Below are 25,903 nucleotides of genomic sequence, written 5' to 3' on the forward strand. Positions count from 1 at the left end.
AAATAGGTTATTATATACCAACACATTCCTTCGCCAGATTAATGAGCCGCAAGGTGGAAGGGCACCATGCATGACAAACGGCTCATAAATAAATATCTCCACATCCGATGAAATGAAATAAAGTCGCATTAGAGCTCGTGAGCAGGCTCACAGACAGCAGAGAAGATGCTGACTTGGTGACACATTTGCAGCCAAGGATGCTGTTACTAGAGAAAATTCATTGTCTCAGTCAGGGACTCGTTAAGGCCCCCTGCTAGTAGCCTACTGTCGTTATGTGGGCGCCCAAACAGAGTAAATGTTGTCCCTTCTAACCCTCGGAAAAGGCTCATTAAAAAACACAAGAGCAAATGAGAGCCCAAAAGGAGCAGGCGGGTGTGACCTATTTTGGCTCGTGACTGCGCCTTAGTTTGCTGTATGACAAGCACACACACACACACACACACACACACACACACACACACACACACACAATCTCTCTCTGAACAGTGAGCTGAGACAGGATGTGGATGAAGGCCACACGTGTCAAATACGCCAAACGAAGTCGCGTTAGAAACGTAAGTGAAATCTAATTAAATCGAGTTGAATCAGCAGATGAAGTGGTGAACTCTGCTGGTTGGCTCTCCGCCCTGCAGCCGTGACACGGTCTCACGCTTCTGGTCACAAAGGAGTTTTCCTCTTAGCAGGAGTTCAAACACAACGGACTGCTGCAGAGGTTGTTGCTCTTCTTCTTCTTTTTCTGCCTTTCCCCTAATTCCCCCCCCCCCCCCCCCCCCCCCCCCCCCCCCCCCCCCCCCCCCCCCCCCCCCCCCCCCCAACCCTTAGAGCCAAGAGACCATCCAAGGTTTCCAGATAGACCTCAGATTTCATCCAGGCAGTAAAAGTCATACCAAGGGTGTCCTAATTGACCAGTGGTCTATACAATCTAACTATTAAATAGAAGCAAAATGCTAATTAAACAGTCTTATGCCCTCTGGCCAGATGGTGGCTCAGTAACAACCGTTTTTATGCTTAGGACGATTATTTGTTAACCACCATATTGTAGAAACGCAGTTCTTTTTCTCATGATAGACACCAAAGCATCAGTTTCTTCCACATGTGATTCTTGAACATATTCATATTTCCCTAATGGTAAACGTGTGTAAACTCCTCCTAAATAATGCATCCAATCATCTCCAAGTTTGGCAGTCTCTGAACTCAAGCCCCACTTTTCAACTCGCTTGTCTTGATCATTTTGGTTTGTACAAGTCATTCAGTTTTGTGACATGAATCTGACAAATAAATAAAAAACTTGGTGCTTTTATTACCGTAACTCAGCAGACAGAGTTTCTAGGATGATTCAGAGTTTCCATTCAGAGTGCTTGAAGTCAGCCAGCTGCTTCTAAAGACTACGTTTATTCTCCTTATTCTCCTTCTGATATCAGTTATATGCTCTCATGTGTTGGAGTTTTGGGTTGTACTTGACCATTTAACGAGTCAGTGCCTCTCTCATCCGTTACTTCGCTCCTTAACTGGCCCATACTGCAACACTGACACCTGGTGGTTCAACACGAACACTGCACATTAGATTATAAATTAAATTATGGACCCTGAGTGAAGTGAAACGCCAATACAGTTCATAAAAGATAATTTGAATAAAAATACATGTACATATATTGTACTATTGTGGAATAATGTATAGCACATCATTTGTTATCTGCTACAAAATTCAAATATTATAAATACATGTTATATATTTAGTAGGCCTACATTTTGTTAAAGGGGCGATATGCAGTTTTGGCCATTTCTTTGCTCCTTGCTTGCAGGTTTCTCTATAGAGCCCCCTACAGGTTTCTCTATAGAGCCCCCTACAGGTTTCTCTATAGAGCCCCCTACAGGTTTCTCTATAGAGCCCCCTACAGGTTTCTCTATAGAGCCCCCCTACAGGTTTCTCTATAGAGCCCCCCCCAGTGTTCTTTTTTGCACTGTGTGACATATTGGCTGGTCTATACAATTAGTGATTTCAACCTACATTACAGATTTACCTGGTTAAAGGTTAAAAATAAAAAAAGCATATGAAACAAAATGCTGTAAAGCAAACAAAATACAATACAATTTATATATCAAGGGGGTAGAAAATTCCAGATAATCAAATCCATCCAATGAAGATATAAATGTAGGCCTGTACACTTTTTTTACATTTTATTAGTAAGAGGAAGAAAAAGAAGAAGAAAAAGAAGAAGGAGAAGACATACTTCTCCGGGGGGAAATTACATTTCTAACTCTTGTTTTTAACTCACATTTTAATTGTGAATATTATTTATCATTAGTTAGTTTTTTTTTTTGCCCTGTACTCGTAAAAGTATTTCTTCAATGAATTATTTCTACTTTTAGTTAGTAAAAGTTCGGAGTAAATATTCCACCACTGGTTATTCCAGGTTTTATTTAGCTGGATTAAGTCGTTTTTTCTGTAGACTACAGTACCCATAATGCCTCTAGCGATGCGTGATGACGCCACAGAACATCAACAATTCGCATGTGGCCTAGAAACAGCGTTGCTGTGCTAGCACCAACTGGGTAATGTGTAGCTGACTTTCCAATCGAAACACCTCATTTAAAATAAATATTATACGGCTATTAGCGATTTGTACACAACTACACCTGAACCAACATGCCTCCGAAGAAACCCGCCCAGCCCGCGGGGAATAAAAAAACCCAAGAGAAGAAAAAGGAGAAGATAATTGAGGTAAAATAAAAAAAATAACACGAGTTAGCATGTCAGTGTTAAACGTTAGCTGAAAATGCTAACCGAAGCTAACACAAGTAGCTGACAAGTGAACGCTGAAGCTACACCGGCCTCTTGGCAGTTGTCAGCGTTACATAATCGTACAGTAGTTTTTGCCAATAATCTAGCTGCTTTAGTCACTACACCTCCATCTTAAACGAGTTGGTCAGCTGTCACGAGGCTGACTTTGTTAAATTTGACTAGTTTATGAGACGTTACCTTACCGAGGGAGTCTGGTAGCTAGCAGGGCCGTGCCGCCGCTGTACGTGTCCACACTTGTCCGAGAAAGGTTGATTTACGTCCCAAATGTCATCATCTTAAATTGGGAAACTTTACATAACGTATTTATAGTGTAATTAAGTGTGTGATTGGCTTGCTTGTTTTTATATAAATGGGAATCAAATGGCGGTGCGAGGGGCCTGCTTGTGGTCGGCCCCACAGGACAGATGAGGGACCAGATTTGAGTAAAACCTGGTGAAAAGTTTGACATTTTAAACTGTAATGTGTGTGTTGACTGATGCCAGAGTACTGTCAATGTCGACGTCTCTCCTAAAGCAGCTGTAAACATAAAACATCGTCAAATCTTAATGTGGCCATACCGGCTTTTCGGTTAGCCGCCTTTTACTGTCGTAGCTTAGCATACACAGGTACCGAGTGTATGGCAACGTGTTAAAGGACCAGATGGGTTACTGCACTGCTGATCTTTGGAAAAACGAAAGTTTAATTGTAGGTGATTTAATGTGTAAGGTGTCATGATTTATCTGCAATGAATGTCATTAGTCGGAAAGTATCACACAACAAGTACTTTACATAAGCACTTTGTATGGTATCTGTAGTCACATTATAAAAGTTGATTGCCTACAAATCCCATGAAAAATACACAAAAGCATGATATAGTTAGTTTATTTTGTGCTATAGACCTCCATTGTTGTCCAGAAACTAGAAAACTCATGTGAGACATGTTGATCTGTGGCTGAATATAATATCCCTAAAAACACACTAGTTAAGTGGTTTGATTCATGTTAAAAACTACGTTGCCCGGCTTTTAGGGAAATGGCTGTGCATTTTTTTAGCTTTAACAATAAACTGTATATTTAGGTATTCAGTGTAGACCTTTGGGGTCTACAGAAGTCAGAAATGATTGTGGGACGGACTAACATTGTTACATTAATGACAGCCATATCTTAAGTTTTCAGAGAAATCCTACATCTTATCACAATATATCTATATATTGACAAAAAAGTGCTTTAGTTATCACCACGGTGATTCCAGCAGGACACCGTTGTCACATCTGATTATTTTTTTTTATTTTTTTTTACAGCTCTTTCCTCCTGTTACAGATTTGTTTGCTGAGATAAGAAAACAACTGCAGAAAATTGTTCTTGTTAAGTTGGAACTGCTTGCTCTGGGGATGAATTTCGAGGTTCTGCGATTGATTTACATATTTCTTTTTCTACTAGGACAAGACATTTGGCTTGAAGAACAAGAAAGGGGCCAAGCAGCAGAAGTTTATCAAGAACGTTACTCAGCAAGTCAAAAGTGGAACTGCAAAACCGGTCAGGAGAAAATTATTATACCTCTGATTGTCTCTTGTTTGAACTGTGGACAGAGCAAACATTGTTGTTTCATCTTCTACCATATGTTCAACATCAGCTCTGAAACTGTCACATTTGTAAGAGACAGATGAACGAGAAAATACACCTGATTGTTGACTAGATTTCACCACATGTCTCTGTGCTCAGCTAATTCGATTAGATGAGATCATCTTTAAATGTATCTACCATCTCTGTGTGTATGTGTGTACGTATCGGCTGCCCAGGCGGACGGAGATAAGAATAAGAAGGTTGATAAGAAGAAGGAGTTGGACGAACTCAACGAGCTGTTTAAACCTGTAGTTGCTGCCCAGAAGGTCGCAAAAGGTAACCAAACTGTGAGAGTATGAGTTAGCATTTAAAGTTTAAAACCACATGTTGAAATGGCCAAAATAAGGCGGTTGATGTCTGATGTGTGGCGACGGGAACTCACCGTCAGCCCAACATGGGCTAACGCTCGCCCATCTCCTTGGTGTGAGGGCCTTTAGACGAAGAGGGGCTTACTGTATGTATAATTTTACCTTTGATTCACCTGAATTTCTTCTGTTTAAACGGTACTGGCATCTATATCATATTTCCAACAAAACAGAGCAAAAGCAAAAAAGGCAAAAAATCAATTTTCGTTACCAATGAAATAAAAAGTCATACTGACTGACATGTAATGTGCATTTTTTTTTTAGAAAACTATTAGATTTTAGAAATGTCTCATGATCTTTTGAAGTGTGTATGACTTTTGTTTTTGTTAAAGATGGAAAGAAAATTGCAATACTCAATGCTATTGAATCGCAAAACCTTTAGAATTGCAACAGATGAAAATCGCAAGACACACCGAATCGGCACCAATGTTTCATTAAAGAATTAAATCGGGACAAACTCATCGTCTCAGTCCTACACGAACGTGGGGCCCAAAGAGTCTCTGTTGACGCCTAGAAACGTCTGAACAACGTCTCTCTGCAGATACAGACACCGCCACACACTAGTAGTGGGTCACAAGAGATGATTGAGAGGGATTCATTTTGAATCCACACATTTTCTAGGGAAATCTTGCTTATTGTACCACTGTTTTTCATTTGAGTTGTTCATTATGTAAACATGTAAATTGCTGGTTGTACTTGTGTCTGTTGTCTGTAAATTTAGATAAACAATAATAAATCATCTCCTCTTTTTTTTTCTGCAGGTGTTGACCCAAAGTCGGTGCTCTGTGCATTTTTTAAGCAGGGTCAGTGTACCAAAGGTGACAAGTGCAAATTCAGCCATGATTTGTCAATGGAGAGGAAATGTGAGAAAAGAAGTCTGTACGTGGATGAAAGAGACGATGAACTGGAGAAAGGTTAGTGTACAGTGAGACCAGTATATATTGGAAAACTGTGTAGTCTTGAGTAATGTCCTCATTTACGCATCATGGTCATCTGATGCCTTCTTTTGACAATTAGGGGAATTGCTGGGCATTAAATATTACAATTACATGAATCATACACTTTAGTGGCTCTCTCTCCCCCCGTCTTAGTTTTTATTATGTGTAAAATAGTGTTGAATTATGATTTTTATCTATTTAGACACTATGGACAACTGGGATGAGAAGAAACTGGAAGAGGTCGTCAACAAAAAACACGGAGAGGCAGAGAAGAAGAAAGCCAAAACACAGATTGTAAGTCTGCTCTGATGATGAATAACGAACAGCGTATAAAGACAGGGAAAGATGAAGAGGTTGGTGCATGGAGGGAAATCTGCATTTTACATTGTTCCATTTGATGATTGATAACATGACTGATTGCATGAATGCCCAAATGGAGCCCAAATTAATGAGCAGTTCTTCAGTCTTGACTGATGATCGAAGAAATTAAGTTATGTTATAGATGTGTAACCGAGAGAAATATGGAGTTCAGGAAGTATGGATGATGATAAAATGGATATAGGAGAAACAGGAAGAGAAAACCAAACCCAAGGGGGGAAAATCTACAAGGGTTTCCATTGACTAGGTTTGATCAATAGTGGAGGTATTGGATTCAATCAATCATTATGTAGGTCTTTGGTCCTTGATTTAGTCCTGTTATTAATGTGGACATTCATAATTGGCTGAGACTCAGGTTGGCCACAAATCAAAGCTAAAGTTACTGTCCTTTGGGTTTTAGCTAAGCCTCTTTATAATTTAGAAATATTGTTGTTTCAAAATGGCAAATAACAACCAGCAGCGATTTTGTGTTGTTGATGGATTCAGTTAATCTGGTCTCATGATGGTTTGTCCCCAAACAGTCGCTCAAACTTAAACTACATTCAGCTAAATACAGTAATACTACAAGATGCTGTCTGTTTACCCCCCCCCCCCCTTTGAACCATTCTCTTACTCCGCTGTGTTGTCTGCAGGTGTGTAAGCACTTCCTGGAGGCCATAGAGAATAATAAGTACGGCTGGTTCTGGTCATGTCCATCGGGGGGTGATGTCTGCATGTACCGGCACGCTCTGCCACCTGGCTTTGTACTGAAAAAAGACAAGAAGAAGGAGGAGAATAAAGAGGATGAAATTTCGCTGGAGGAACTGATAGAAAACGAGGTAAGTCTATACTTTAGAAATACTTTATTGATCTCTGAAGGGAAATTCTGTGATTTGACATACCTGTTTTGCAACGCGATTCTGGATTTAAAAAAAATATATATATCTGCCGATGTGTCGGCATATCTGATTTTTAAATAACCAAATATTCATACCGGTATCAACCTTAAAAATCCTTTATCGGTCAGGCTCTGATATTGAGGATGTAGCGGACCACACAGGGTCTGATGTCTCTAAATACTCTGACTGATATTACCCGGGAAGCTCTCTTCAGTTCTGCTTTCTGTCCCCCTGCAGCGTGCAGCTCTGGGTGCCAATGTGACCCGGATCACCCTGGAGACCTTCCTGGCTTGGAAGAAGAGGAAAAGGCAGGAGAAGGTCAGAACGTGTTTAATCATTTCATTAACATCAGTCTGTCAGGCGAGCACCAGAAATGTTCCAGGTGCCTTACCTTTCCCTGTGTGGGCTTCTGATTAACAGATTGACAAAGCGAGGGATGAGATGGAGAAGAAGAAGGCCGACTTTAAGGCTGGAAAATCGCTAGTGGTAAGTGTCGCTCCAACTAGTGTGTGTGTGTGTGTGTGGTCATTAAGTTTTCTGTGTAATGTTTGTGTCTGTGGTCACTTCATGCGTGTACATTTTATCTTGTATCACCATGCCAACATTTCCACAGTAACACAGGAATAAACCAAATCACCTGTATCTGTAGGTGAGCGGGCGCGAAGTGTTCGAGTTCCACCCGGAGTTGGTCGATGATGACGATGCTGAAGCCGATGACACTAAATATGCCAGCGAAGAAGATGACGATGATGACGACGATCAGGTGATGGTCACACACAGTCACAGAAGTTATTGGAGAAAGTTTGATGGAGTGCAGATGAAACCTCCTACAGTAGAGTTATTTAGTTTGGCGTTGCACTTGAAGCCAGATGCCCCAGCAAAATAACTGCACTCAACATTGTTTGGTGTCTAAATCTAGTTTGTGTTGTTGGAACAACATATTTGCAGGATAACAGTGTTTTGCAAGTTGTTTTGGTTATGGTGTGAGGTCAGTGTTCAGGCAGTTGGAGATATTCAGAAAGGATTTTAAATACTTAAATATAGGGCCCTTAAGTACATTTTGAACAGTGAACAGGGGCAACACGTTTCCTGTTGTAGTGTTGAAACTGTAGAATTTATATAAAACACCTCAAATGTACCATTTAGAGAAATATCTACGTGCTTGAGTTGATGGCTGCAGCTTTAACATTAAATAAGAGGGGTAGATCACAAAAACTGTATCCGTTTGTTAATTGAGATGAAAGTCTAAATGACATTAAGCTGACAAACTGCTAGAACATATACTGTATCTCTTACAGCTTTAACGTCCAGTTAAGTGTTTGAAATTTCATCACAAATAGAACCCGAACTTCCGGGTCCCGCACATGTATTAAAAAGTTAACAGCAGCAAAAGCGGGCTGCACGAAGTGAAATCTCAGGCTCTCGCTGGTGTGGACGATGTGTGATCGCTGCACTTTCCACAGCTCAGAGATGAGACCGAGCCACAATTTCAGTGTGTCACACTCCTGCCTAAACCTAATTTACAATTTTATTTCAGACTGATTCTACAGATGTCCAGGACATAGACCTATCCCGTTTTGTTCCACAAGAGGTCGACAACACAGGCATTACCGTAGCATCCACGGACCGGTTCACCTCGAGGAGTAAGACTCAGCCGACGAAAACAGACAGCGGTAAGAAAAGCCGGGCAGTGCATTGTGGGAATGAGAAATTAACAACCACAGTGTGAGTGCTTTTGATGCACAAGTAACAACCAAAACATGATTTTAAAACAAATCATTGTCTGCCCATCTACAGAGGAGCAGCTGAACGGAGCTTGCGGTGGCGCCGAATCCAACGGGCTTTCGGGAGCAGAAGGAGGCGGCGAGGATGGAGGTGGCCAGGAGGAGGAAGAGGAAGAGGAGGAAGTGCCGGTGGATGAGAACCTGTTCACAGGAGAAGATCTGGAGGAGCTCGACGAGGAACTTAACACACTGGCGCTGGAAGACTGAGAGGGAGCGTGTGAGAGGGGAGGGAGCGTGAGGTGGAAGTTAGGACGGACTAAGTGACAAAGGGATCGACCGATGGATACATGGAGCTAGACAACAAAGAGACCAGATGTTTGAATGATTTTAACTTTCAGAGACTCCAGTAATAAAGCCTGATTATTTCATGACATCACTGCCCGTCTCTGCCGCCCTGTTTTCTGTATTGCCCCTCTCGCATCCCACCACATCCTCTGCTTTTTGTCCATTGGGTCTCCAGATTTCCACAGCAGGGCCAATTAGGGTTTATCAGGGCCAACTCCACATGGTTGTTGCTTGTCAGAATTTCCATTAAAATACAATTTGGCTGTTTTGTTGCCCAACGAACTTCCGTTGAAACTGAATTTACTTATGAAATAAATTGGGCTTCGTAATCCGTTGACTGAATATAACTATTCAGAATGAGACATTGTTAAAAATTAAAGCACTATACTTGTGAGATTGTACTGTGGGACAAGACTCAAATAAATCAAGTAATATCAATGGACTTTAGAAGTTAAAAGTTACAATACAATGTAGGAAATGAACAGGAGTGATTCTGTTGTAAGAAACTTGATCTGTTCAGTTTCAGCTGCTCTCATACCAAAATAAACGTAAAGAGTTCCAGGTTGCAATTTCATCATTCTAGTGGAGTTTCCCCTCAACAAATACATTTAATTTAGCTACGCTTACGTTGAAATAAGTGTTAAATGTATATCATTTTGAAGGAAAAACCCAGACCAAGCTTCTAAAATGTCAGTGCTATTTCTGTGACCAGACTGATGAAGCCCCAGCAGGGAGACCAAACTGTCCCATCGCCAGCCCAGAAATGTAAATACTGTTCTCATGAGTTGCCTCCTGAAGAAATAAAAGATTACTGTACATCCAGTGTGGGTCTCTTCTTAGATGACAGATGTATTGATTATTTTAAATTAAAGACATAGCTTTTCTCTCCCTCCCCAACCCATTTGAGGGCCCCCGTTGCCTTCCACATCTCCATCAGGTCAGCGATCACAGCACACTAGATAGCAGCTCCCTTTAATGCATTGAAACATCACTGGACTACTCTCAGGTTATCTGAATGCCAGTTGGTTTGTGCTACTTAGACGTAACGGCATTATTTAAGGTTGTGTACCATGTGAGAAACATAACCTAAAAATTAAGGACATTATTTTTAACGTAGGGACCCTTAACAAGCCCTGGTTGAATGAATGTTAAGCTGATGCTTCTGGAGTCCCTGAGGTCTGCGGTGTAGAGGCAGTTGCCCACTTGGTAATCCAGTTTTATTGCCAGTGATGTTGAGATTCATATTCATTTTAACGCACTTTAAAAAAAAAAAAAAATCTTAGGGTCGTTAACCATGCCGTTCCACTTTACATAACGATTTAATGTCTGCTGCATCATGAGGGTAGTTAAAGTATACCCATATACACACACACACACACATATATATATATACACATACAAAACATTTAAGTGACCCATTTAACTATGTATCACTGTCACAGATTCATACCCAACAAGCAACTTAAGATTTATAATAAAAAATAAAAAACATTTCACACATTTTCAGACTTGCTGTGTTGAATAAACTTCCCATCTTCACAATCTGCTTCCCTTTTGTATACACAACTAATAGTTGCGATGATTTTTTTTATTTTTTAATGAATGTTCGGTCAAATACATTTAAAATGTTTTGTGATCCCTTTTCTTTTTTTTTCTTTTTTAAAATCAGGAAAATTTAAACATTCAGAACAGTTACAACACAACACACAGGAACATAGGAACGCGACCCAGGGATACATTAAAGATGTTGAATTCACAAACAAATCCCATTGATTTAATGTAGCATGTCGATACTTGATTTTTATTTCACCATTATTAAGAAGAACATTAAATAAATCCATCCAGAGATAAGGAGTGAAACAGGAACAATTGTGCAGTTATTCATCAGGCAGCTACAGAAGAGACGAGCCAGGTTGAATAGGGTGTTCAACTGATTTTTATTTTTTTACTGACAAAACAGTTGGTCTGATAAACACGTTTGAACTAAGCTCAACAAGGGTTGACATACCATAAGATAAAAAAGGAAGGACCAGATTTGAAAAACAAAACATCTAGATCCAGCATAACAATCCTGTTCTTAGCTTCCCGTCTACAATTCTTGTCCCCAGAATAAAATGCTACCAATCACCTGAACTACAATGATTCATTATCTACGTTTAAAAAAAGAAAAAGAAAAATGAAATTGGCATTTAATGCATGAAGCTTACCACAAACGACACACACTGTGCATGTTGTTGCTGCTTACAGACTGTGTGGGATTAAGACTGCTTTAGTAGTGGATGCTAGCGGTTACTTGTTCTATCAGTGAGTCAGACAGGTGTCAAAAGGGTCGTGTCAAGAGGTCGAGACAAGGGCTTGATGTCGGTCGGTCGGTCGGTCAGGTCAGGTGTCATTGTGTCATGACAACAGTCGCCTAGGGAACAAGAAGCTGTAGTGTTATTCACAGGAAGCGAAACAACTCACCTGTCATCAAAAGCTAAACAGTTTTACAGACGAGTCTCAGAGTGTGTGCTCCATTTCTGATGCTAATTTAGACTGATTGGTTGTTGATGTACAGAAATGTAAAAGTTGGAGCACACACTCTGACAGAGTCAATCAAGACATGTGACTTCTTTTTTTCCCCATAGGCAAGATTGTGAGGACCTTTTCTGCTCTGCGTAGCTTTCACTAACCAAGTCTTACACAGAATACGTCTACGGTATAATACATTGCTCCCACCCAGTTGTTTGGTTATTCGTGGGGGTTTTCCCTGCAGCAGAAAGCGTGGCACTTACCGGTCATTTCTGTCCCGGGGTCCTAGTAGGTACGAGGACGTTTATGAGATTCCTCCCTGGGAGGATCAGCCAGCATCACCTTCATCTTTACTCCATTGACGACTCGACCGTGGAGTGCTGCCAAGGCATCGTCGGCACACTGAGAGACAGAGACAGACGTCTTATGTCTTCCCCTTGTCTATTTGTCTACATCTATTCATCCATCCATCCATCCATCCATCCATCCATCCATCCATCCATCCATCAAATGCTCCCCATTTTTCAGAATCTGTTATGTGTTCAATTTCACGTCCTTTGCCTAGCAAGAGTTTATCCTCAATCAGTTCAGAGTCTCACCTGTTTATCTGCATACTTCATGTATCCAACCTTCCTCCCAGGAACCAGATGGACCTCAATCAGGGAACCAAAGCGACTACGGAGAAACAGAAACATTTGTTAATGCCGATTGTCTGGGGCATCATTTTGATAGCAACATTAGACGGCCATTTAGGAGCATTTAGCTCGATGCTCTCATTTGCAGTGACTGGGCTTAGAGTTGTGGGCAATTGAACCTATGACCTTCTGGCTAATGGACAATTATTTTCACCATAAGCCCACTGCATTATTATAATTAAGTCAAAGTAGGAGTCAATGAATGGGACATTTACCAGAAAACGTCCTCCAGCACATCTGGGGGCAGTGGGGCGGGGCTGAAGACAACAAACAAGCGCTCCTTTGCCTTGCTGTCGGGTGGAGCGAGCTTCTTCAGAGGGGGCAGGTTGACGTCTGTCTGAACCCGGGGCATTGGGGCGACAGCAGGATAGCTCTGGAGGATACCGGCCAACACACACAAGATCATGAGTCAACTTAAACACATTTTATTTCAATAAGGTTAAGTGTAAAATCTTCTGTAATTACAAACTGTTAGTTCATTCGTTGTTTGACCTGTAATATGCTATTGGTTGCAGAGGAGGCCTGGAGGGATAATTACCCAGAACAGTGATTAACCTGGAGTTGTTCTATAGAGGAAGAGTTGTTTTCTATGATACATTAAATATAGTCTATATAATGTGACACCAGAGCAAGAACAATTTCTAAAACTGATGCAGTAGTTTATCATAAATCCGACTGAGATTCTGCGGAAATATTGTGTGTAAATAAGACTTTTTTTACAGATAAAAAAATGTTGCATACAGTATTTCTATTTTTTATCTCTACATCACTGGTTCAATAAACGTCTAAAATTAAAAGACATTTCATTTTTGTCAATAAAAAGAACGTATGAGTTAAAGCTGCAGCTGGTAGAACGAGCAAAACGCCAGAATTTGAAGAAAAGGAAGTCCTTTTCCCGCAGCGTTTGGCCAATATGATACTGTACATGTTGCCATCTCTCAGACCAGCCATATGAGGACCGTTTATGCACAATGGTGCCTACCATACCCTTTATATAATTTGTGATTAATTACAGGTTGCTGTTGTAAATCAGGCTTTGAGTTCATGTACTTACAGGAGGTTTCATTCCTTGGCTGGAAGAATGTCCGTTCCACGCTGAAGACATCATCTGGGTTGCAACAAACTGCATCGCCATGCGACCTACAGGACTACACACGAAAACAAGCGCAATGGTTCATACTTAACTTCACTAAATCATGAAGTTGTGCGGCCAAAATTACGTACAAGTAGGCTCTGCCAACGACCAGCCGTCGGGTTGGTGTTTCAGAGCCTTAAACGATGTGGTGCACACAAGTTTTACTTCTTCAGACTACATAAAACTACTTTGTTGTGTACTATATAAAGATGCTCGCTCTCACCCGTGAATATTTGACAACCAATAAAACACGACCAAGACATGCAGAGAAGGTTACGGTTGATCGTCAGTGGCATTTTGCTCCCAATATTTAAAATTAATACATTAACTTTAAAGGGCATTTCTGCTTCACACCTCCATTGACTTCTAACTTATTTTGCAGACATGAGGCATGTACTATGAATCCTTATAAACATGCCCTGGACTACTTTCAGTTACCAGGCTTAACTAACCCTAACAACCGTGGTCCTGACAGTGGTTAACAACTAGTTCAATCGACCCAGGGTTTCCCAATCCAGCGGCGTGCGTGTTCACATAAAAGAAGCAGTGTTTCTACAGCACGATCAATCGCAAACATCTACCAGAGCAGCATATTTAACATAAGAAAAGCAAAACTGTAATACTGCATAAAAATGAAGAACACAAACAAGGTTTTACAGGAAAAGCACAATACAGTCGCTGCTTCCTAAAACAGGAAAGAAAGCTGGCAACAAAACAGCAGACGCTGTAAATCACAACGCTTATCAAGATCACTTCCCATCAGTCAGAAGATCTGGCCATAATCACACCTGTCCTTTCCATAAACTGTTCTTGCTTTAAACTGTTATTTCAGTTGCCACGCTGACAGTGGTGATCTGAGAGCAAATCAACATTAAAACATAATTCAAATCTGCTCATTGGCAACACACGACTCAAGAAGCCAACCTATACAAAATCCCGTAGGCTAAACTCACTTAGCCAATATTTGAAAATCTTTTTATATGTATTAATTTAAGGGCAAAATCCCCATCGCCAAACCCACCAGACTCCATTTAAAAAAATCTGAACTTTTATCATCATAAAACACAAGTAGCCTATACGTAATTCCCTCCACTTAATCTTTCATAAAGATACCCATGGTGGAATGTTAACAGGGTTTCTGTAACGAGTGCATCTCTCTCTCCTCGCACCGAGCTCCACCTGATCTTCTAGGAACGATGATGCCGTTATGATTCGAGTACTGATTGGTCAGTAGACTGTGCTTTTACACGGGTTCAGCTCCAATTCCCCAATATAACCGGCTCCCGACCAGGTTCGCTTTTCAGCGTAAGTTACCACGGCGATTTAACCCGGTAACAAGTGATCCGTCGTGATACAGAAAACCCTGGGTTGAACCTGAAGTTACCTCGTTAACGCCAAATCTTACTTCGTAGTACAGGCCTCGGGTCATGGTATTCTGATTGTACGAGGTATAAACATGCATGCGTGTACCTGCTGCGGTCCTCTCCGTCGTCAACAAAATTGACTGCCAGTCTGTTGCCAGGGGGATATTCAAAGCCATTCAGCTTTTCCTTGGCGTAAACAGCTGATCCAAGATTACTGTAGCGAATCAAAGCATGACCTGCAGCCAAAAGGATAACTTTTAAGTTAAAACTAAATGAATGGCTGGAACGCATCAATATTTACAGACTGCATGAGTGACAAACTAACTTTACTTTTAAGATACTTTGTATTAATTTTTTGACCTGTCAGGACAACGTATATAAACTATGACATGGTAGGGATTAATCAAAGAACACTATGTCGATCGTAAGCAACCAATGGACAGTTAATAAAGTACTATTGATTCTTTAGTCACCTATTAAGCCAATTCCTGTTTTTCAAATGAGAATTTGTTTCTTTCATTCATTCATTTTATATCATTACAAAATGATAATATCTTTTGGATTATGTCTCTTAACTCAGACAAAAATAAAACTACAAGATTAAAAACGTGTAATTGACTCCCTTTAAGAAGCTAAAATGTTTTCCATATCAAGGCAGGGTATGATGCAGTTTTATCAGGCTGATGCTTAAGTGTCAACACGTGAAATACAAAACTTCACTCACATACTCATGACAGATAAAGTATGGTAAGTGAACTCTATCAAAGACACCTTCATTTTTCTTTGACTCCAATGTACAGTTTTATAGTGGCCAAATGAATAAAGTCCATTCGTTGGATTTAGTCACAAACCTTTGCTCAACCCATAAGAGTCTCTCTGCAGTTCACAGTATTCCATGCCAGGAATGATGTCAAAGAGAGCGAAGATCTGCTCCTGGGTGAGTGTGGCCCGTGTTGAGATCATCAGGCACCGCGTGAAGTCCCCAGGGCGGTCCCCCAAGCGATCCCCAGAGCGGTAGTCCATATTGACAGGGTAGTTGCCATGGTCAGCTGTTGAGGAACGAGGGACACCAAGGTCAATAACAGGACAGATGCAACTGCAGTAAGTGATTCCTAAATGTATTTAAATTAAAAAGACCTTCAAGAAGAGACAAGGCCTTGGAGTCATTACTTAATCCTGTACGTCCCTGTGGGCCACAATGAGCTACCTGAATAACTTAGAACTCACTTGAACCTAAACTCATCAGCTGCTTGAATTTTGGCCCTAATGACTTTAATTTCTAGTTGTTCAGTCCTGATCTCACCACCAGAGTGTCTTAAGCTTTCACTGGCTGCTTTTAAAGTACTTTTAAATGACATGGAGGCTGAACACACTGGCTGTAGCTGTTATGATTGATTATTCTGATGATCCTTGTTGTTATTCACTATTGTTGAAATTTAGATATTTTATGACCTTGTTATTCACTATTTATTAACAGCATAAAGTGTTTTATGTTTATGATATATGTATTTTGTTATATGTCTGCAACCTTGTTGTTTGTGCTGCTGCTTAACTTGGCCAGGACACTCTTGGAAAAGAGATTTTTAATCTCAATGAGTTTTCTTCCAGGTTAAATAAAGGTAAAATAAATAAAAGCCCTTTTTAAAGAATATCTGGAGCCTGCATTGTTTATATCTGTTTACTCTCTAGCCGTCCCAGCCTTTTGCTGCTGCTTTGCTCTGTTTCTGGGGACGTTACCACCACCTGTAGATCAGTGGAATTATGTGAAACGACTGGCAGGAAAACGGGAACCCCCATCATTAAAAAATAGATTGTTTTTATAAAAAAACAAACAAAAAAAAACATACAGGATAAACTTACTAACCTCTTACACAAAAAATACTGAATTGGGTTCTGAAACCACGTCTTACCCATATGGAAGGCATACTGGTTCATGTCAGCACCGCCGCCCATATAATCACCTCTGGGTGCTCCCGCGGAGTACTCTTCTGGTGCTGCGGTCTTGGTGCGAGGTTCAGCCAGGATGGCCCTGTAAGCTAATAAAACCCATAATCATCAATAATAATCATAATCATCAATGCCACAATCCTTTGAGACAAAAATGCCCACAGCAGTTCCCAAAATGTTAACAGTGAGAAGCTAGAAGGGCTGGAAACACACTAAATACAAGTTGTTAACTGTATGGTGTTAAATCCTTTATGTGTATGTAGAAATGTAAAAAATTTAAGTCTCCCGGTACTTTTTCATGCAGCTACGTCTACCACCGGTAAAATATTTTGACACCACCTTACTTTTGTCACAGTTCTCTATAGCGACCGCTGCTTGAGAGGGTTTGTAGTATCTCACGTAGCCCAGTCCTTTACTTTCGCCTGTAGCCTTATTCTTGATGATCACGCAATATTCAATATCACCGTATTCCTGAACGAGAGACAGACAAAGTCAGGGATAAATAGATTTGTATTCATTATGCCATATTTGACATGTGGGATTGCACTTTTTTTCAATTCTTTATTAACATATAAAGACGGCAAGAGATAGACGTTATAGCCAAAAAAAATTTTAAAAGGTGTAGGCTTATTTCAGAGAGCCTAAAATGAAAAAGGTATACTTTTATAATCATATTAGATTGTAGTCATAGTTGTGTTTTTACATACAGGCCATAGTAAAGACAGGAAAAAAGAAGAAATGGGTGTAGTAGTTACTTTAAACGTGTCTTTAAGGTCCTCCTCCGAGAAGGTTTTAGGGATCATGACAAAGATCCTGGTCAGCTCCTCGTCCTCAACGTCTCTGTGTCTAGTTGAAGACCGTGACTGGGCAATGAACACCTTCACAACCAGAGAAAGAAAAGGAAACAGTTACTCATTGCTGCCTGATAAAAAAGGTCTGAACAAATATGAGAAATAAATATTTGTATCATAATGTTAAAATTAATTGTTTTAAATTGGTAATGAAAAAAATATTCAGGAACAAGTGTTACATTTAGGCTTGGGGATCTCTCTGATAAAAAAAAAAAAATCATTGATGCAATTTTTGAATGTATATTTCCATGTGTGGTTTAAAAAACATATATAAATCAGAGTTTGTGAGATTTAGACATACAGTATAGCATTTGTCACACACAAGTTTTTTTTTTGTCATTTCAGGCTTAGGCCTTAATCACTTAAACATCATCTTATAGTAATCTTCCATGTCGGAGGCCAAATCATGTTTAAAGGTGGATAATTGGCTTCTTAGAACATGAAAAATAAGGTGGTCAAATGTAATGTGTTAACCCTTGTCTTGTCCTTCGTGAGTTTGGGGTCACCAGGACCCTCACGCACTATGTGATGTCATTTTACGTGAACTGGAGGGGTCAAGCCCTTTGGGGTCCCAGAGACCCTTCCTATAGTCAAAAATGTTCCCACTACCCCTCATCTCATCCTTCTTATTATAGTCTAATTAGATCATGTGCATTATGCACAAAACCTTTCCTGTACTCCTGCCTAAACTCTAAGTTGTTGTCCATTATCCCATCTTCTTTCAGTTCCTGTTTTCTGATTTGTTCATGTCTGGAGAAAATAACTTCTCTAATCAATTATTAACTTTTCAGAATAAGGCATTGACTCGTTCTAGAGAGAATCGCGATGCATCCAAGAATCGATTGTTTCCCGCAACTAGTTGTATCGAACATTGTTGATAATGGGTATCGTTCAAAAATCGATACCGGTCTTGTATACAACTGTTTCCCCGTCGAGGTCTGTTCCTTCAGAGGCCGCAGTCCCTGAATTGGGACATAGCTAGCTAGCTAGCTAGCTACAGTCCATGCCTACTAAAACTCCAACCAACTGTCTCTGTCCTAACTACGGAGGGGGCGCTTTGCATCATAGTATACTTCCTGGTGTTGTGTCGAAGTTGTCCCCCATTTCACAAATGGAATACAAAGCGCCCCTATGTATATTTGACGTTATAATTTCAGGTAGGGGAAACACATTTTGGCAGGTAATCTGAGTAATATACTATCAACCGGTATCAATCGGTCAATAACGTAACGTTTCCGTAGCTGGCTAGCTAGCTTAGCTTTTGCACCACTGGCTAACTTTAGCTAATTTAGCAGAATAGCAAACTAACGTTACTTAGCTACTGACCCAAAAATTACGACATATATACAAATAATTGCGTTGCTTCTGACACCTACGACCAGAGGCATAACCGTTAACGTTACCTTGATGGGTTTAGTCCCGTCCATCAGCACTTTTCCGTGCATTTCCTCCATTGCCAAACAGGCCTGCGACGACTTGGCGAACTTCACGTAACAGATGCCTTTGGACTCCTTTGTCTGCTTATCTTTGACGACCCAAACCCCATGAATGTCCCCGAACACAGAGAAGCTTTCCCGAAGCTCATCTTCGGTTATGGACCGACTTGTGACCACGAAGAGCCGGCTGTTGGGAGGGTCGTCGAGGTTTTCGGGTTGCTTAGGGTATTCCTCCATTTTTGCTTCCCGACTGTGCCAGTAGCCGTTTGTGCTGCCTTCAAGTGCTCTTCGGAAGAAAAGGAAAAATCAGGCTTCTTCTTCTTCTTCAATGAACCATTGGCGGTTTGCAAACCTACTTAGAGGTGCATTACCACCTCCAACTGGACTTGACTGGAGTGTTAACGAGAGCTAAATGCAGAAAAACAATTAAAAGACAAACAAAAAGGAACTTTAAGATTTTAAATTGAATTTACCCTACAAACGAATTCTTAAGACTAAGACTCTATTTTGATACAAATAACTGTGTTTTTTGTGAAAAGGAAATTGAGAATCTAGAACACGTTTTCTTTCTGTGTGAGTCAGTGCAACCCTTCTGGAAAGATCCGCAGAGCTGGTTCCAGACCAGGGGAATTGTGATACCTCCTCTGACAGTGATGAATATTAAGTTTGGTGTTTTTGTAGATTTCGTTCTCAACATCTTGTTACTTTTAGGGAAACATTTTATACATAAATGCAGATATTTTAAGGCCAAACCCTCCCTGAGTCACTGGAAGAATGAGCTAAACCTGTTGTATAAGTCTCTGAAACTGGTTAAGGTTGGAAAAGCCCTTGATTTGGTTTATCTACTTGAAACTTTTAATTTAATTCGAGATAGCCCCTTTATTTATTTGTTTGTCATTTCTTTTTTCTTTTTCTTTTCCTCTGAATTTTAATTTGCTATGTAGCCTATATGCTTTTATGTTTTTGACTTGTTCGACCCGAAGCAAATGTTGTTGTTTTTGTGAAATTGGTTTGATTTTTCTACTGCATTGTCTGTTTGTATATTTGTATTTTGAATGAATAAAAAAAAAGGAAAAAAAGAAACTAGACTATTTTGACTTTATAATTTCCTATATTAACTTAATAATATTGTGATATGTCTTGTTTGCTGTTTTCCCAAAAGCTCTGACAGTGAAAAGTTGAGGTGGTTTGCTTTAGTGTCTGAAAAAGGAAAGGCGGGTATTTTCTTTTTCTTGCAACAGTTTTAACTGTTTATTTTGTTTGCCTATTTTGTGTAATAACTAATTAAAAACTGTGGGACCAATTATCCGACAAAAAGGCCTCTTTCTCTTTTTGCAATTAACTTCCTACAATCACCATGCTTTCACCACATGGTCAACAGTTTCCTTGCAGTAACAAGTCAAGTTATTTCATTATAAATTAGAGATTTTGATACGACATCACCTCCTTTAACCATTTAATGTTTTAAATGTGTTGACCATGAGTTGCTGAATGGTTTACTGTTACACCGGCAAAGTCAAGTAAGTAAATTGTGTAAATTCCCATAGTCTTGAAGGTGTCAGTAGAGCTGATAGACCGCACTGCCATCTACTGTTCGGGAGGCTTAAACATCACTGTCTCGTTCTCGGTTACGAAAGGACGAAAGGACGCTTTTGTAACTCATGTTAAATAACTAATACATTATTCACGTGTGTCTAAACAGTGGACCCAGTTGCATGGTATTTTACAGTAAATTACAGGAAAGATAAATAGTTATACAATACTATGATGATGAAGTAGCCTAGTAAGCTGTAGGCATATGCCTGTGTGAACAAGATACATTATGAATGGATTACAAAACTATACAGGTATATTACGTCATTGACCCACGTAACTACAGGTTAGCTGTCAGCTGATGAAATGGCGTCAGAGGCTTGTGACTTGTTTGTGAGGTATGGGTGAGGGTCTCAGGACTGATCTGTGCCACCATGTGGGGTGTGTGTGTGTGTGTGTGTGTGTGTGTGTGTGTGCGTACTACAATTTACAGCAAGTTCTCTTTTATGTCCAATCAAAATAGGTGTTCAATCCCCGAACCTAATTATATTAAACCGGAAATGCAATCTACTATTTGGGACCTTGTGAATAGGAATCAAATCGATTTGTGAAATCCTCGGGGACCTTGAGATTGTGACTCCTAACTGTCTTTCTTTTGTCTGAAAAACAATGTTTAGCCCGGTCAGTCCCAGACTGATGGCAGCATTAATGTAGAGCCCCAATAGTTTCTGTAATAACAGAATCATGGACGGAATCCGCATTTAAATCGCTAAGGCAGACTCCATATGGTCCTACATTAAGCAAATGCAAAAGCTATTTGAAAATATGACTGTGTATTAGTTTCCAACCGTAACTGTAGGCATAGGTTACAAAAGATTACCAGGTCTTATAAGACCTGGTTGGGGGGATAACAGACCAGGCTGGTAATACACCGGGGGACCCTGTCGAGGACACAGTGGTCACCTTTAAAAATACAGCTCAAGAATCACGTGTTCACCTTTGTGGAGTTTTATTTAATCATATTTGTTGTCCGTATTGAATGTCTTGCTTATGTCTTTTATAGTGAAGAACGTTGTGAAGTCTGCTAGAGAGATGCTTTATGTATAAACGTTTACATAACATTACTGAAGTAGGCTACTCGTTCACTTTAGAAAATGTTGGTGATATAGTCACAATGTCTCCTCCGTCTTTTTAAAAGGTCAGTTAAAGGTAGGTGCTAGCTACAGTTTTCCGTTTTAAGTTATGTAATGTGAAATGTGAATTAATAAATAAATGTGACAACTTATCCTATTAATATTAAAGATAATTTATTTACCCATAAAATAGCTTAAATAAAAGTATATGAAGCTAGATGAAAGCACCAACATCTACCCATTTCTTTTTCCAAAAACGCCAAACATAGTGTGTCCATAATCAAAGTAAATAGATCGACATTTTATTGCATATAGGCCTATTATATCTCCTTATAGGGTTACTCCAGCAGGTGTCCTTTTCCCCACCATGTGGGGTGCAGTACCAACACACATTTACGGCTTCCTTCTTTGTATCCTTGTCTAATCTTTCACCACACCAGCGACCATTCGTCAAGATTATATTTAAAATATGTATTATATTTATTTAACCAATGGATATTTGAGCTTCGTGTCCCCAGAACCAAACGATTTTCAAATAATTTTAAAGATTAAGAGATAAGTAGGGAAGGAGGAGACCTCCGTTTGTGTAAATGGAACTCGGCCGGATTTCATACGTCAGGATTTCGCCCGCGCACGTGATTGAGTGATGACGTCAAAAGCCGGTGCCTCTAAATGGAAGTGACCTTCTTTGCGACCGCCAGATATCGCTCAGCGACCGAGAGAAGCATCTTCTAATCCCGCGTATTTTTAACCAAAAGGTAAATGAATGTGGTTTGTATTAAGCTGTTGGGTTTGATAGCTAGTATATGTATAACCTGCTAAAGCACAACAGTAGAAGCTGAGTGATTTATCCCTAACGGAAAGGGTAACTTGATCAACGTAGCTACCTAACGTTAGGTACCTCTCTTACACAAGAGGCATGCGGTTATTTAATATTGGATTGAACTAGCTAGCTAGCTAGCTATCATAGAAATGTGTTTTATTTAAGCTCGTACTTGTTGTAAAGGTGTACCGTTTGGTAGAACCACAGTGGATATCCGGACGCTGACTTTGAAGCCCCCTTTACAGCCTGGATGGGTGACACATCCCCGGCTAACCTTACTAGCAGGCTAGCCAGGGCAAGCTAACGTTAGCTACCTTTTTATAGCATTGTAAACGTAATGTTAGTTAGCCTCTCACTAAAAAATGTAAGTTAGCTAGTAACACTTTAGCAGTCTGTGGATGCTTTCACTTTGCACTGTATGTCCTTGATGGAAAGCCTGTTCCGTGTGGCCCGCCATGTTAGATAATGTCCGGGCTGTGGTACCTATGCTAACTTTCCCTTTCTTTCTTACTTTTACCACATATTTGGGCCATATAGACTTAAGTATATCCCCCTGTAGCTAAATGTTATGTAACTGCTGTAGTCCTGTCAGTCATGTGAGCTGACTCCACGGTTTCTGTAACGTCAGTTGATCTATTTCCAATATAAATGTTGTAAATGGCTTTTGGATCCAAGCTTCGTGTTCTCGTTGTGGGTGTTATCTCGAGCCACACGAGGACAGCCTAACCTGTGTAACGTCAGCGTGTTTTGCCCCCTTCTTAAATGTCACGGTGACTTGAGCCTTTATTTTGAAAAATAAAGTACTTTTATGTGGGAAGCGGCGACTGCTTGACAGATTTATTCGCTAGTTATGCATGCAGTCAATTCCTCGTGAGTCATTTGGTTTGAGGCCAAAAAAGCAAGGAAACAAATTTTGGCGTGACACCGGTTACGTCATCTGTCTTAGTGTCATTAACACAACTCAAGCCAAGTACATTTATGTTGGCTCTCCTCGACAAGGTGGACACGTTAAAGCTAAAACCATAAGATACTGTTACAACCAACTTCCGGAAGAGTAAGATGCTATTAACAGTGATATAACCGGAGCGGGTGGGACGTGTCTTTTGAAGGGGGGGGGGGGGGGGGGGGGGGGGGGGGGGGGGGGGGGGGGGGGGGGGGGGGGGGGGGGGGGGGGGGGGGGGGGGGGGGGGGGTTAGCGCAGTTTTCTGGGCGTGTTTTACGTGGTATTTCCTTGGAATGACTTCGTCAGGATGCCGGCACACACGGGGAGTGTCGTAACTTGTTAGCATGCAGGATAAAGAATGCTTTGCTATGGGCGCTAATAAAGTTGTCCCCTTAAACGACCTTCACAAGATGGCGCCCGTCTGATTTGAGCAGTGAATGCGCCTCCTCTGCCATAACATGACCTATGACTAGAAAATGGGCAGTTGTATTTATGGCTCTAAATTCACAAGCTTTACTATTAAGAATATCTCCCACTACTGTGCACCTGACTCACTTTCTTTCGGTCCGCTTTCACTGTGTGTTTTCTCCAGCTGACTATGGGTGATATTGCCAAAGGAAAGAAGGCTTTCGTCCAGAAGTGTGCCCAGTGCCACACAGTAGAGCAGGGGGGGAAACATAAGGTAGGCCCCAACCTCTGGGGTCTGTTCGGACGCAAGACTGGGCAGGCAGAGGGCTACTCGTACACTGACGCCAACAAGAGTAAAGGTCAGTTCACTACTGGATAAAGGAGGTCTTGATAAAGAAGGTGCATCTTCAAATGGGCAAAAATATAATTGTAATAAGTCATATTAACCTTTTGTGTTGTCCTCCTGGGTCAAAATTGGACACATTTGACATTTGTCACTTACTCATTTCTTCTTTTTTAAAGTTGTCACTAACACCACCTGACTACCACTAGTTTTACTTTTTTGGATTAATCAATAACCCATTACATAGAATTACAACTAATATTTGAGTTCAAAGCAGAATTTCTGAATTATTTTAAGTAATATTTCAGAGACTTTTCTTTAAATGGTCAAATTTGACCTGAGGACAACAGGAGAGTGAACAATTCTTTTACACTTGAACATTTACAAATTTAATACATGATTGTTTCATATTTATATTCTAAGTTTAAGGGCTGCTAATTATGAATTAATCTCATTAACTAAAACATTTTCTTCCAAGAAAGTAAAAAAAAAAAAATCTAAATCCAACAGTTCAAACATCAATATTCAATTTACAATAATAAAACAAAATGCAGCATATTGTCGTGTCTTAACATTTTTGGTTGCCGTACGACTCAAAATATTCAAATCAAGCTTTCTGTTAATGATTGTCGTCGCGGTAACGATAGCAGTTTCTACTAAAGACTTTAAAAGACTGCATGTTGTTGGATCACTGATATCTGGTCCCTAATCCTTCGACCCTGGAGGTCAGATCCCTGTTTACTTTTCCTTATTAAATCCTTTACCCTTCTTTTATCACTGATCTGTCTTTTCCCAGGTATTGTGTGGGGTGAGGACACCTTGATGGAGTACCTGGAGAACCCCAAGAAGTACATACCTGGAACCAAAATGATCTTCGCTGGCATCAAAAAGAAGGGCGAGCGCCAGGACCTCATCGCGTACCTTAAATCGTCAACATCATGAACCAGTCGCTCACGTTAGAATATTTAATGTCATCTTATTGCATTTTCTGTTGTATTTTTAGGCTCTCACATAATGTTTTATGTTTAGTCATTTGCAATTAAGGTTAATTTATGCCGTCTAAGTTTAGGAAAGTGGCGCCTCCTGTGAGTTCACAGCTCGTTTCACAGCTCGTTTCACTTCCTCTTTAAGGTCTGAGTGCAAGCAGTTGTTCAAATGGCAAAGCATAAAACTACTGTGTTTTGTTTTTCTTTACTCTGACTCTAACGAGGAGAAAATAACTAATCCCATTTTCTATTTTCTCATTGTGTTTTCCCATGGCAACATGTGTCTGGTACGTTCTGCTAGCAGAGTCATCCGCCATCAACCTCATTTTTAAACCTATTACAAAAAAAGAAAAAAGTAACCTAAGAATGAGCAACATCAGAGTGAAACTGGGTGGAAATCTTTTGGATTTTTGGCTAACTGGTGCTGACTCGTATCTATTCCCAAGCTTTCATGCCAACTGGAGTTTCCAACCCGACCTTGGAGTAGTTGAAGGTTATGATATTCGACACTCTTATCTGTTGTTGTATATTGAAGGGCAGAAACTACCACTTGCCATGAATGCTCTTTTAAATTCAACAGCCTGAATATTTTAGTCTACCAAAACTTTTGGGGGGGCAAAAACCTGTTGCATACAGAGCTGGATCTGTTAGGTGACTGAGACCCCCCCCCCCCCCCCCCCCCCCCCCCCCCCCCCCCCCCCCCCCCCCCCCCCCCCCCCCCCCCCCCCCCCCCCCCCCCCCCTCCGGGCCAGTCATCAGACTC

The 25,903-nt window shown here is 40.5% G+C and overlaps 3 protein-coding genes across 4 annotated transcripts; 2 read left to right on the forward strand and 1 right to left on the reverse strand.

The window, feature by feature from the left end:
* The first annotated feature begins 2,467 nt into the window (after positions 1-2,467).
* Positions 2,468-9,854, forward strand: zc3h15 (zinc finger CCCH-type containing 15). Its single transcript, XM_034898131.1, has 11 exons — positions 2,468-2,722; positions 4,222-4,317; positions 4,581-4,680; positions 5,531-5,683; positions 5,910-6,001; positions 6,718-6,903; positions 7,201-7,281; positions 7,384-7,449; positions 7,613-7,726; positions 8,501-8,636; positions 8,761-9,854. Exons 1-11 carry the CDS (start codon positions 2,648-2,650, stop codon positions 8,952-8,954), a joined length of 1,293 nt encoding a protein of 430 aa, XP_034754022.1. The 5' UTR covers positions 2,468-2,647; the 3' UTR covers positions 8,955-9,854.
* A 1,280-nt stretch (positions 9,855-11,134) lies between these two features.
* rbm45 (RNA binding motif protein 45) lies at positions 11,135-19,272 on the reverse strand. 2 transcript variants are annotated; one of them, XM_034898129.1, is made up of 11 exons: positions 18,939-19,272; positions 17,440-17,562; positions 17,029-17,155; positions 16,648-16,773; positions 15,589-15,786; positions 14,844-14,973; positions 13,293-13,386; positions 12,454-12,611; positions 12,143-12,218; positions 11,807-11,945; positions 11,135-11,445 (listed from the first exon to the last, which is right to left on the reverse strand). In XM_034898129.1, exons 1-10 carry the CDS (start codon positions 19,206-19,208, stop codon positions 11,829-11,831), a joined length of 1,419 nt encoding a protein of 472 aa, XP_034754020.1. In that variant the 5' UTR covers positions 19,209-19,272; the 3' UTR covers positions 11,135-11,445; positions 11,807-11,828. The 2 variants fall into 2 exon arrangements, with proteins under 2 accessions (XP_034754020.1, XP_034754021.1); XM_034898130.1 differs by having other exon boundaries at positions 13,296-13,386; positions 18,939-19,271.
* A 2,976-nt stretch (positions 19,273-22,248) lies between these two features.
* Positions 22,249-25,751, forward strand: LOC117960327 (cytochrome c). Its single transcript, XM_034898163.1, has 3 exons — positions 22,249-22,395; positions 23,996-24,170; positions 24,951-25,751. Exons 2-3 carry the CDS (start codon positions 24,002-24,004, stop codon positions 25,094-25,096), a joined length of 315 nt encoding a protein of 104 aa, XP_034754054.1. The 5' UTR covers positions 22,249-22,395; positions 23,996-24,001; the 3' UTR covers positions 25,097-25,751.
* Positions 25,752-25,903: the final 152 nt, after the last annotated feature.

This window comes from Etheostoma cragini, chromosome 17, assembly GCF_013103735.1.
Source record: "Etheostoma cragini isolate CJK2018 chromosome 17, CSU_Ecrag_1.0, whole genome shotgun sequence".
NCBI classification, from domain to species: Eukaryota; Metazoa; Chordata; class Actinopteri; order Perciformes; family Percidae; genus Etheostoma; species Etheostoma cragini.

Excerpts from the sequence above, each read along its gene's own strand:
- zc3h15 (XM_034898131.1), top strand. The coding sequence starts at position 2,648 with ATGCCTCCGAAGAAACCCGCCCAGCCCGCGGGGAATAAAAAAACCCAA. Across the intron at positions 4,318-4,580 it reads AAAGTGGAACTGCAAAACCG|GCGGACGGAGATAAGAATAA; the intron begins GTCAGGAGAAAA and ends TCGGCTGCCCAG. Across the intron at positions 6,904-7,200 it reads AGGAACTGATAGAAAACGAG|CGTGCAGCTCTGGGTGCCAA; the intron begins GTAAGTCTATAC and ends GTCCCCCTGCAG.
- rbm45 (XM_034898129.1), bottom strand. The coding sequence starts at position 19,208 with ATGGAGGAATACCCTAAGCAACCCGAAAACCTCGACGACCCTCCCAAC. Across the intron at positions 17,156-17,439 it reads ACCTTAAAGACACGTTTAAA|GAATACGGTGATATTGAATA; the intron begins GTAACTACTACA and ends TCTCTCGTTCAG. Across the intron at positions 14,974-15,588 it reads CTCTTATGGGTTGAGCAAAG|GTCATGCTTTGATTCGCTAC; the intron begins GTTTGTGACTAA and ends TTTTGGCTGCAG.
- LOC117960327 (XM_034898163.1), top strand. The coding sequence starts at position 24,002 with ATGGGTGATATTGCCAAAGGAAAGAAGGCTTTCGTCCAGAAGTGTGCC. Across the intron at positions 24,171-24,950 it reads TGACGCCAACAAGAGTAAAG|GTATTGTGTGGGGTGAGGAC; the intron begins GTCAGTTCACTA and ends GTCTTTTCCCAG.